Raw genomic sequence first — 13,237 nt, 5'->3', positions numbered from 1 at the left:
AGCGGAGACATCACACGGGGACGGAGACAAAGTACGGGATTAGATAGAAGCTGCTGTGGAAGAACATCATTTACAATAGGGAGAACTCCCAGGCTTGGGATCGAGGGACTGAGGTCAACAGGGGGTAACCAGGCTACTGATTCTAGTACATAGAGCATCAAGAGCACTGAACTGCGTGTGTCAAATGTCCTACACCTGTAACCAGCGCGCTTCGTGTCACTTGTCACTAAATCTTAACATCAGCATCTTCTGCAGAAGAATAGTTTTGTGTGATAGAGTATAAGGCCTTGGCCTTAGCTGCACAGATCTGCTCTGCGTCGGTGCTAGGAGATTGCAGGTATATTGCTTTAATTTAGAAATATTCTCTAAGTACTGCTGGGATTGCATGGGCCGCACTCTCTCCTCCTGTCAGATGGATAACTTGAAATTAATTATTAGGCTTTTGTTATGAGCATTGTAGAGATATTCTACCAGGATGGCAACTGCAGGAGTTGGTAGCACTTAAGCTGAATGATATTTCATTACATGTGGAGCGCCCCTTCTCTTCTGATCATCATTTACATGGATGCACAATAGTCATCTGCTGGAAATGTTTGTATGTGTTGCGTAACGAAAACGTCACCATCCATATCTTATACAGGGAGGTTGAATCTCTACCAAAATCTAATTCAACCTTAGGCAGACGCTTTCCTTAACCACAGGGGGCAGCATCTTTTCAAAGATGCTTCCCAACACTTCCGATTTCCTAACAGACAAGAGCATTGAGCAATTAAGTGTGTTATATATTATTATGGGCACTGTGGAGGGTATTTTTACTATGATTATTGGGAATTGTCATGTAAGGAGGGTTTGCAATTTCCCAGTATACCTCAGGAGAAAAATGAGAATTGCCCCTGCATGGGGGTCATGAGATCTTCCTATGTTTTCATACTGATTATTATTTAGCCTGCTGCTTCTCTTCTCCTTTGGGCAGGCACGGGTGCCCCAGTACTCACCAGGATCGCTCTTCTCGCCAGCCCAGAACTGTTTCTCCTGTTATTGCTCCTGGCAGGGGGTCACAACGCCAAAGTACCAGGCACTACTCCTACAGGCCATAGCCTGCTCCTGCCAGGTCCTATTCTTCTGTCCATAGGGTTCCTGCTCCTGCTCACTCTGATTTTTTTCAGTCTATGGCTGGATTCCTATGTCTATTTGAGGCACCTTAACTAGGAGGAAGTTGCCTGAACTTTAGATTTCCTAATGTATTTATCCTAGTTAGGTGTTCTTATTCTGACTATCCGCTCATGTACCAAACTCTGTTTACTGATTCTGACCTTCAGTTGCCTGTCCTGACTATTGCATGTTTACTGTATTAACTTTCAGCTACCTGCTCTGACCTCTTACTTGTTTTTTGGATATGCACGGACTCTGTTTGCCCTGACCTAGGCCTGTTTCCTGACTATAAGTATTGCTTGACCCCTTGGTGCTGCCCGTGTGTCAGCTGCCAACTACACCGGGACTATTCCAGGAGGTAGCAGCCTGGTGGCTTACTGTATTTTATTATACTCATTCAACTCTATGCCCACTCTAATGGTTGCTTCTGCAACTCTTTGTACTTCTGGAGTTTCTAAAACTTTAGTTTTACATTTAGTACAACTGAGTACAAATGCTATATATAGTTTTAAGTAATATATAAAAGCTTTGGAAATTACATTTGTTAACACAGTGAAAAAACAGGAAGAATATATTCCGCTGTTTTTCCAAATACTGTACACACCAAACCTCAACCATTGTCAGGTACATGGATCTGAAGACAATAATGGCCTCCATGAACCATGTTAATTAATAAGTGGGATGTAGATTAATAGAGAAGCATTTATGTCTAAGCCCATGTTTGATGTAGATCTCCTGACTCATGAGAACTATATCAAATGCCATCCCATAGGACCTATAGAGGATGCCCATTGACTTTTGTAGAGCAAAGAGCCAGGTTCTAGGACTGACATTGAAGCCATAATTAGCTTTATCCAAATTTGAAGTGCGCTTAGCATCCTGTACATAAGATGAGTCCCAAGGTGGCCAGGACAATGTTTGATGTAGATGCATGTGGTGGCAGCTTCAAAGCCTGGGCATTAGATCAAACACAGGATTGTCCCATGGGGCCCATAGATTACCTTCCGTGCACGGGAATCTAATCTAGGGATGTCCTGTGCCTTTCTCTAGAGGGAAGAATCAGACTGGATTCAGAGTTCAAACCATGCTATGCAGCTTTATCTGAACATGTAGCAGATATTGAGTGTAGCTGGCATCCTGAAAGGAGGAAATCTGTCCAGTTATGGTTTATAATGAGTCCCTTTACTTCCCCAATGGAGTCCTTTGCATTTGTTTTATGTCCTAGAATATATATCAGATTGCTGTACATAACTGGCTAAAGTCCAGTCAACAACCTACTATTGTAAGTGTAAGAAATGCCAACTGGCAGTGGGTATGGTCTGATGTTTGTGTGACCTATTAGTTACTGTATGTGTATGATTATAATTTTCTGCCTTACTCAGTCTACATTATCAGCCTATGGACCTCACCAAACCAAAAATAAACATTGAAATCATTAAGAAGATGGTAGTGCCAATCTTTCATTATAAACATGACAGCCATGAGACATATAGTCAATATCTTGTAATATGACTAAAGATTATAGGCTGCACCTGACAGCTGAGATGTTTCCCATTTCTTAAGATATGTAATGCAGTGTTCTTGGTAATTATTTTACCTTCACTGCTTTATCCTGTTTACTTCATGTTCATCTTCACCTTTGCTTTAGGTTAACCTAAAGGAACAAGGCCGACTTTTGCGTCAGGGGGAGTTTATGATCTCCTACAGAAAGAGAAAATGCCTCAGAAGGGTTTTTCTGTTTGAGGATCTGATTCTTTTCAGCAAAACCAAAAAGGCTGCATCAGGGCGAGAGATCTATGTGTACAAGCAGTCCTTCAAGGTAATGTGCATTGCCCTTGTCATAGATAATGTATATACTGTACATATTCAAGGTTATTTAACATGGTGTCTAGGAATATCACACCACATAGTTACACCACGACTTTCTTCATGATCTTAAAGCGGATTCTATGGATGTTTAAGGTTAAAATCGAAGCCCAAAATTATTTTAAGCAATTCTCTACCTTTTGTGCAGTCAATATATAGTGATCATCATTCTGTATGATCATTATCAGTGGGAACTTCTCATTATCAGCTGTGTTTTATCAGTCTTGAATGACATTATTTTATTGTGCTTGCTGCGTAGACTTCCGAGATTGGCCTCACTCACACATTGGGAGGCAGCGGACTCTGTTTTGAGATTTGGTTTCGAAGAAGGAAATTGGAGGATACGTACACTTTTCAGGCTCCTTCTCCTGATGTCAAGGAGGCCTGGACTGGGGACCTACAGAAGATTCTTTGGGACCAGGCAATTAAAAACCGAGGTAATCAATGTGAAGGATGTGTAATGCAGCCACGGTAGTTCATTCTGGACATCAGTTGACCTCTAGGATCATAGACCTGTCACCACCCATTTCCTAAACAAGTGGCCAAGGTAGCTATTCGAGTGTACAAGCAACATCAATAGTGTTGGGCATATGTAGATCAGTAATGACTACTTTGACCTGAAATCCCGTTCCTCATGGTGTGAGGCAAGTGTCACTATTTCTGTTCTGTCAGACAAGGCCCCGGCAAAAAGATTGTATTAGAGACGTCTGAATGTACACAGCCTAATCTACTAGAATAAATATAACTTGTCAATTGTGCAAGTGTCACATGTGACAGAAAACATGTCAAACAGCCTGACATGTCAAAGCTGTATTTAGCATATACGAAAGCCAAGCCTCTGCAGCTTTATATGTGAGGGGGAGGTGGCACAAAATTATGTTCTCTTCAGAAGTAATGGCAGTGGGATGCAGAAAGGTTTCAGAATGCAGATACTTATATTGTACAATAATATACAACATTATACATATAAACCCTTTTAACTGAACGGGATATTTCCAAGAATCATTGGTATAAAGGTGATTTAAGCACTTACTAGACTAGTAAATATTTCAATAAAACACTTTGATTCCCTTGACTTATAGTATTTATCCACTTCTTCAAGCACCATGCAAAAATAACACCAGGGTGGCATAGACATAGCAATTCTTCATCAGATGCAACCAGAGCTGGGCCCTTATAATCATAACCAAGATGGTCATATAATCTTGATATGTATTTGGTAATATCATGTGATGTAGACATGCCCTTCATATCAACGTGAGAGTTGAGAGTTCACCAAAATGTTATGATAAAACCATTCATTATGATGTCTTGTGATCTCCTGGTGATCAGTTCTTCTATATTTCTCCTGCAGAAATGCGCAGACAGGAAAGAGCCTTCTCTGGTTTGGGATGCAAGCCATTCACTGACATCCAGCCAAGTGAGGCCGCCATTAGTAGTAGAGCCATCCCACTGACTGGCAATGGAGGTACAGAAATCAGTCATGGATTTTACCATTTGTGTAAATTTCATATATAGTCAAAGCAGTGTAGAGCATAATGGGATGTAATGTGGACTGATCCTTGATATCTCCCTCTCTCCTTAAACTAGATGAAAATCTTCGTTCTTCCCCTTCCGTAGCTTTACCGTTCCCGACGTCCCCTCCACCACTCCGTTCTATGTCAGTAGGCTCTCGAAGCAGTGCTAGCAGTGCTGTATCTCTTGGAGGGTGCTCTTCCACATCCTCTGGCCGTGGTTCTCTCAGCCCATTACATGGATGTCCTGGATCTGAGCCAGCATGGAGATGTTGCAGGGCTGAGCCCTCGCATGATAAGGAACCCAGCATTTTCCTGAGTGAGTCTATTGTGCACGGAGAACCGTTGCATAAACAATTGCAATATGAAAGATGGCCATCATGTGCTGTGTAGATGAAGGTTAGATCTACATGTGTTACTTTATTATCATGTTTATTCTACAATGCAGTGTGTTTTTACCTATTCATCTTGCATCATCAGCAAGTTCCAAGATGGTTAGGAGAGCCCACCATACCATGTAGTGGTGCAACACTAAAGTAACAAAGTCACTCATGTAGCCATAAGGAATACATACATACATACATTGTGCAGTCAACAATTGAAACCCCTGATCTCTACAGTAACAGACATGCATAATGATTCCTATGGAGATAATTGTGATCTTCTACTAGACACCTCAAGCATCTTTTGTCTTCAGCATCTTACCCAACATGGTCAAACTATATGTCCCATAATGCACATGTTCCAGTTTATGGTAGTTCCTCATCTATATTACCATTTTTAGTGGATACTGCCAAAGATCATGCCACCCCTACTTCTTTAGTTGCCATACAATGTAGATCATATATTTCTAACATCAACGTGTTCTCATTTTCACCTTCTGCATCTGTTTGACTATACTTCTCCTTCCCTCTCTATTTCAGCTGCCAGTTCTGGTTCCTCAGAAGGAAGTGTCAGTGGATTTAGTTCCCCGGAATCAAACCATATGCCTGTAAACCATATAAATACATGTTACCCCTTGGAGTGCTGGCGCCCCCTACATGTTATAGACAAGCCCCCGGAAAATAGCATCCCATGAAAACAATAGAAGCAGAATCTACACAAACTCTTCTACTGAATGAAATATCTATATTTATGTGCCGTTTATATATGTAAATATATTAGTCTAGTAACGAAGGATAAAAGTCATAGGACTACTATAATAAATACCCTTTTTGTGCTGGAGGAAACTCTGATGGTCAGTATCCAAAAGCAAAATGGAAATACTAAGTACTTGTGTATTGTGTGCCATTTGAACCACCATCAGGACAGGTCTACATTTCTTTGCATTTCTTACAATGAAGCTCATTCCATTTTTGTGTTTTACAACTAATCTATAAAGGGGAACCAGGACCATATTCACTCCATACTCATAGAACCAGGACAGTTTTACACTCATGAACTTGAATTATGTGATATCTACAAGTATTATTCATAGTCTATATTATACCATAATCTACATTATCCATTAATACCCTGAATAATCTCTGTTCTTCACCATTGCTTTTAATAATCTCTACCATCACTCTGAATACTCTCCATCTTCCACCATTACCATAAAAAGTCTCTATTCTTCAACATTATCCTGAAATATCTTTATTCTCAAGTATTGATAATTAACACTAAAATAAAGTGGCCTAAATGGGAAGAAATGCTCAAAAACCCCAAACACTGTATGTAGCGTGTTTATAACCGGGGGAGAAATTCCTCTGCATGTTGTCCATTGCAATCCCCAGAAAAAATTGAATACAATGGAGGATGTCGGCAGCGGACCACATGCACCTCAAAGGCACCCTACGAAAGATGGGATAGTGTGGGGATGCAAATATACAAATACATAAATCACTGCAAAAGGTGCACCACAATGATATGCAACTGACAATACTGGGTAATCCCTCAGGCTGATGTTAAAAACTGAGACTTTAGCCAATGTATTCCAGCCAGGAACACAACGGAGCCCTTTTGCACCACAGTCAAGGTATCTCAGTGTGGCATGGGTCCTACCACTAGACTACCTATGGTGTGTGAACACGGTCTGAATGGTGCTAAAATCTAACTCACAGCCAAGCTCCCACATACTTCATACACCATAGGTAGTCTCCCTTCTCCTCGATTAACCTGAATAATTTATATTCTTCATCATTACTCTGAATACTCTCCACAGAATTTAATAATCTCCAAACTCTACCAATACCCTGAATAATCTCCGTCTTCCAATATTACCCTGAATAATCTCTATTCTCCACTATTACCATGAATAATCTTCATTCACCATAATTACCGTGAATAATATCTATTCCTAACTAGTGATGAGCTGCAGGGGTCATATTTTCGAATTCACTATATTTCGCAAATATTTTGTAGAATATTCGTCGAATATTCGCAATTCCGAATATTCGCTATATACTACAATTTTTTTACTCGAAAAATTGGCAAGGTAATGATAGTGTAATGTGCAAATTTTTGTAATGCACATTTTTGTAATAAGAAGATTATAGAACTATATTGGCTAAATTGCTCTATATTAGTTTTTTTCTAATATTCGCTATATTGCTATATATTCTTGTTTTAGAATATTACGAATATTCGAAAAAACGAAGTTATAGCTATATAGCGAATGTTCGAAAAAAGAATATAGAGCAATTTAGCTAATATAGTGCTATAGGCTTCTGTGTCTAATAGTTGTAATTTTTTTCTCATCTGAAGTTCAGATTGGAAAAAAATTACAACTATTAAAAAATTAAATTATAGCACTATATTAGCTAAATTGCCCTATATTCTTTTTTTTCCGAATATTCGCTATATTGGTATATATTCTTGTTTTAGAATATTACGAATATTCGAAAAAACAAAGTTACAGCAATATAGCGAATATTCGAAAAAAATATGAATATAGAGCAATTTAGCTAATCTAGTAGTGCTATAATCTTCTTTGTCTAATAGTTGTAAGTTTAAAAATTCGCAAATAACACTACTCCTAAAGTCAAATATACTGCAGCCTTCTCATTGGCCCACAAGCTAGAAGCAGGGAAGGATCATGTTTACTGATAAAAAAAAAAAATCGAATATTAAAAATTACGAATATATATCACTATTTTCGAAATATTTGCGAATTTTTGAAGTACCTATATTCGCGATAAAAATTTGAAATTCGAATATCCGTGATCAACACTATTCCTAACCATTACCATGAATAATCTCTATTGTCTTCCACCATAAGGATCCATTCACATGTCCGCAATTCTGTTACGCATTTTGCAGAACAGAATTGCGGACCCATTAATTTCTATGGGGCCACACGATGTGCTGCCCGGATCCGGAATTGCGGATCCGCACTTCCGGGTCCGCAATTCCGTTCCCGAAAAAAATAGAACATTGCGGACAAGATTAGGCATTTTCTATTAAGTGCCGGCAATGTGCAGTCCGTGTTTTGCAGATCCGCAAAATACACACAGACATGTGAATGGACCCTTACTGTACTATGAATAATCCACATTCTCCATCATTAGCCTGAATAATTTTAATTCTTTACCATGACCCCAAATAACATCTGCTCTCCATCATTACCCAGAATAATCTCTACTCTCCATCATTATCCTGAATAATTTCCATTCTCCTCAACCATTACCCCAAATAATCTCCATTCTTAACCAATACCCTGTATGATCTCCTATCTTTGTCATTGCACTTAATAATCTCCCTTCTCCACCATTAACCTGAATAATCTCTATTCTTCATCATTACCCTGAATAATTTCCACTGAATTTAATCATCTCCAAACTCTACCTTTACCCTGAATAATTTTAATTCTCAACCAATGCCCTGAATAATCTCCATTATTGACCATTACACCTAATAATCTCTATTCCTAACCATTACCCTGAATAATCTCCATTCTCCTCCACCATCACTGCAAATAATCGCCCTTCCTAACCATTACACCAAATAATCTCCATTCTTCACCACTGCATTTAATAATCTCCCTTCTCCATTATTGTTTAATAATCTATATTCTAAACTATTACCCTGAATAATCCCTACTTTCCACAATTCCACAGAATAACAGAGTTTTTACATTATCTACAAAAATTCCACAGGGAGGCAATCTATACATTGTACTTCTGAATCCAGATCAAACACGGCTGACTACAGACCAGCAACCAGCTGATGCATGGGCTCAGTCAGTGGACATTTAACGTGACATGAAGGACACAATATAACATATTGATATAAGAACCGACCAAGATTGTATACATCAGTTATGTCCTTTCTTCAACGACTTTACCTGATGGGGAATGATTGTGTTGTAAAACCTTATTCTATTTGTCATGAACTGTACATTTTGGCTGAAACTGTGAAGCCTGTACATACAGGGGTGGAGCTATATTAATAGAGGGTGCAGGAATTACCATATTTTTCGCCCTATAAGACGCACTTTTTCCCCCCCAAAAGTGGGAGGAAAATGGCAGTGCGTCTTATGGGGCGAATGCTGCCGTTTTTACACTGATACACCGCCGACCGCATGCTGCACAGCGCGGCCGCCGTGTGTATCAGAGAGGAGGGGCTGGGGGCCGGCCTCTAGTTTTGTAATGGCAGCGGGGCCTGGTGCAGTCACTATTCTATTGCAGGGGCCCCGCTCACTGTACTAATCATATCTACTGTAACTGCAGGCAGGCAATGTTTGACTATAGATATGTTCGATCCAGCAGCCTGTACTTACGATCATAGCAGGCTGGAGGCATGAGGCTGGGCGGGCGGGCACTTTATAAATGAAGCAGGTGACGCAGTGAGTTACGCTGCCAGTGCCCGCCCGCCCAGCCTCCTGCCTCCAGCCTGCTATGATCCTAAGTACAGGCTGCTGCATCAAACAGATCTATAGCTAAACATTGCCTGCCTGCAGTTACAGTAGATACGATTAGGCCCGGTGCAATAGAATACAGTGACTGCACTGGGCCCCGCTGCCATTTAAAAACTAGTGTAGATGCCAGCCTCCACCCCCTGTATTGAGGGTCATTCACAGTAGCTGACACTGTTATGGGGGAATCTGTGGATGACAAATAGCATAAGATGCTATTTATCTGTCATCCACAGATCCCCCATAGCAGTGTCATGCTATCCACAGATGCCCCCATAATAGTGCCACCTACAGACCCCCATAACAGTGCCATCCACAGACCCCCATAACAGTGCCATCCACAGACCCCCATAACAGTGCCATCCACAGACCCCCATAACAGTGCCACCCACAGACCCCCATAATAGTGTCATTCACAGACCCCCCATAATAGTGTCATTCACAGGCTACCATTAGTTCAAAGCCCACCAAAAGCACACCTTTTGGTTCACATTTTTATTTTCTTATTTTCCTCCTCAAAAACCTAGGTGCATCTTATGGGCAGGTGCGTCTTATAGGGCGAAAAATATAGCATTCACATTAGGGCTCGGGTGCCTGGTGGTGTCCAACTGCCTCTGTGCTAATTAGGAAGCCCCCAGTATTATATATGGCACATGGTAAGTAGGGGAGCTTCAAACTGCTGTATATGTACACTGTATATTATATGGAACTAAGACACCTAAAGGAAATACTTCTAATGACATTTGTGTTTTTGTTTAGGGATAAATCTAGATAGAATGTATTGAGTCAGGAAACCCAAAGCCAATAAGAACTGACCACTTGATGTTGGTTAAAGATGGCGCCTTCTAAATTTTGGCTCTGCAAGCAAAGGACTGGTCAGTGTTTGTGAGTAGAGTAGCCAAGGTCAAACATCATTACCACAAGTTCTCCGACCCTTCTCTATCCATAATTAGATAAACAGGTCTGTAGATGTCTTGAAAACAGGAAGGAACAAGGAAGAAATATGTGGTGTTAGATGTAGCCTGAGGGTAAAGAGGTTGTGTGAGTCCAACGTTTTTATGAGCAAGTTAAAGAGGTAGCTCCAGAAGATAACTTTTTTTGTTATTTGAACAACCTCCCTGCAATTTGCTCATAAAAGCATAGAGCTCACACAATCCTTTCAGTACAATGGACAGCACAGCGGTCATAGGTTTGAAATTTCAACTTGAACTTTAGTACTTTTAACCAGGGTCAGAGTGAGTTTCCTTCAGATGCTCCAGGTTTCTCCTACACTTCAAAAACCTACTGGTAGGTTAATTGACATCCTGTGAAGGTGCCCCTAGTTTACATATGTGTCTCTGAAATAGGGATAACCTGAAAGTTTGACCCAGACATATGTGAAGGCACTTTAAACCTGTATTTACAATTAGTCAGTCAGACTATTAATTGCCTTTTCTTGACCTATGTCTTATTCCCATAAAACTTAACTTTTGTTGTTGCTCATTAAGCTTGTCAACCAACATTAACCGGACGGGATTAATCTCGAAAAACGGACCTGCACAGGGCCATAACTATCACCAAAAAATGGACATGACTTTCACATGTATGAAAATCCAAAAGACTTTATTATAAATATACACATAAAAAATACATACATACACAATAATAAGAAAGGCAGCACAAGGCGGGACACACGGATGAGGAACAGGACCCAAGGAGAGGCCGGGAGATCTGTACTCCAAGAGACAGGGGTAAAGAATACTGGCTAGAATACCATACCAAAGAACCTCATGGCAGCATCCCCGGAAGAAGCCAGGTTTACTGGCGAAACGGCGTTGGGTCAGGAGTCGGCCGAGAGATCGATACACCACACAGGGTATGTTAATTCTGTCCTCTTACCTAACCTCAATATTTTTACAACCGCCTTTCTTGTACTATGTTTGGGGCGTTGCTGCCATGAGGTTCTTTGGTATGGTATTCTAGCCAGTATTCTTTACCCCTGTCTCTTGGGGCACTGATCTCCCGGCCTCTCCTTGGGTCCTGTTCCTCATCCGTGTGTCCCGCCTTGTGCTGCCTTTCTTATTATTGTGTATGTATGTATTTTTTATGTGTATATTTATAATAAAGTCTTTTGGATTTTCATACATGTGAAAGTCATGTCCATTTTTTGGTGATAATGATGCTTATTAAGCTTGCTTACTGACTATTAAACTACTTTAAAACTATCAGTTGTGTTTTTTTTTTACATTCTGTCATTTACTCTGGTAGTAAGGTACTATTTAGGTACGATATGACTGGAGGCTGACAGCCGCGCGCTGGCTACAGGCTCTTCCAGTATATTCCCCTTCTATCATTTATGTGGTCTCACATTCTCATTACAAGGCTTCACTTCTGTGCTAAAACCTATTACCTCAAACACTGCCCCCAGTCTTTTAGGGAATGGGTTTTAGCACAGAAGTGAAGCCTTGTAATGAGAATGAGAGACCACATAAATGATAGAAGGGGAATATACTGGAAGAGCCTGTAGCCAGCGCGTGGCTGTCAGCCTCCAGTCATACCTAAATAGTACCTTACTACAAGAGTGAATGGCAGAATGTCGTCAACAAAAAAGGCGACACTACTGATAGTTTTAAAGTAGTTTACTGGTCAGTAAGCAAGCTTAATAAGCAACACCAAAAGTTAAGTTTTATGGGAATAAGACATATGTCAGGAAAAGGCAATTAATTGTCTGACTGACTAATTGTAAATACAGGTCTGAAATAGGGATATTACATCGTGAATCCCATAAGGATATAGGGTCTGATCTGAGTGGTGACAATCTCAGTAGAGGGCTGTGGTGCTATATAAGCAATGGGAAATAAGATACATACTATCATTTCAGAATCAGCTTTGGGTTTCTAAAAATACAACATATATCAGTATTCCCCACAGACTGCTTACGTCTTCTTTGATGTTATTCTATATATTAACACATGAGTGTTTTTTACGGACAATGGGTCCATGGTGACACAGCGGAAGCATTCCCTATATTTGTCCATGATTACGGATCCCTCATGCACATAGTTTATGGGTCTGTGAAAACCGCGGACACAACATGTGAAAGAAAACCGAAGGCTGGGCCCACAGGTACAGAGGGTACACGATGCCACACAGACACAGACAACGGTTCTTTCCCAGCAGTTGAGTTTACTGAACGATATAGTGAACAAGAAGATGAGAATATATAAAACTGATTGGTACACAGAAAATAAACCAATAGTGAATTTAACACTGTCTAACAATAAACCAGTAAATGTGATGTTTTTCCCAAAGTCCATTAAGCAGCCTAGCTGCACTTGTATGTTCCTGGACGAGTTCCTCGTTGGGGTGCACCCTAAGTATTGCGCAATTCTATTTGTAATCCACAGGTAAATGTTTGTCTGTTCAAATCAGACGTCCCTATTTTTGATAAACAGGTAAATGATGTCTGTCCCTTTTATTGCAGCTGTAATCCTTACTCCAGCTCCCAGTATATAACACCCTATGAGCAGACAGTGAGATAGGAAGGTGTCAGCGTATGAGTCCCTTAGGGCTATGCATTACCTTGCAGCCCATACACCGCAATGCAACTGTATTTGGACCGTTATTGTATGTCCAAATGCCACTTTACCAGTGTGGTGCAATGTGACGCGGCACAGCCGCACTTACAGTTCCTTGAGCAGATTCTTGGTGCTTTATCTTATTTCCTGGTCCACTCCAGAACTGGATCCTACAGACACGACACTCCTGGGGTCGTCGCTGCAAACCTCCCCTTCGTGCTGTCGCCAGTCTCCACTGCGTTCCTGTCCTCTCC

General features: G+C 40.6%; 1 protein-coding gene across 1 annotated transcript in view; it reads left to right on the top strand.

Moving 5' to 3' along the window:
* The window catches only part of LOC122941766 (pleckstrin homology domain-containing family G member 4B-like), a 45,328-nt gene extending 39,589 nt beyond the window's left edge, over positions 1 to 5,739 (top strand). Inside the window, exons 10-14 of the mRNA XM_044299182.1 lie at positions 2,801 to 2,971; positions 3,278 to 3,455; positions 4,373 to 4,486; positions 4,609 to 4,851; positions 5,456 to 5,739. Coding sequence (XP_044155117.1) covers positions 2,801 to 2,971; positions 3,278 to 3,455; positions 4,373 to 4,486; positions 4,609 to 4,851; positions 5,456 to 5,610 — 861 coding nt within the window. The 3' untranslated portion in view covers positions 5,611 to 5,739. The remainder of the gene's footprint in view (positions 1 to 2,800; positions 2,972 to 3,277; positions 3,456 to 4,372; positions 4,487 to 4,608; positions 4,852 to 5,455) is intronic.
* Positions 5,740 to 13,237: the final 7,498 nt, after the last annotated feature.

The sequence above is a fragment of the Bufo gargarizans genome, chromosome 6 (assembly GCF_014858855.1).
Source record: "Bufo gargarizans isolate SCDJY-AF-19 chromosome 6, ASM1485885v1, whole genome shotgun sequence".
In the NCBI taxonomy this organism is placed as follows: domain Eukaryota; kingdom Metazoa; phylum Chordata; class Amphibia; order Anura; family Bufonidae; genus Bufo; species Bufo gargarizans.
The sequence above is the reverse complement of the archived record's forward strand: the minus strand, read 5'-3'. Positions and strand labels throughout refer to the sequence as shown.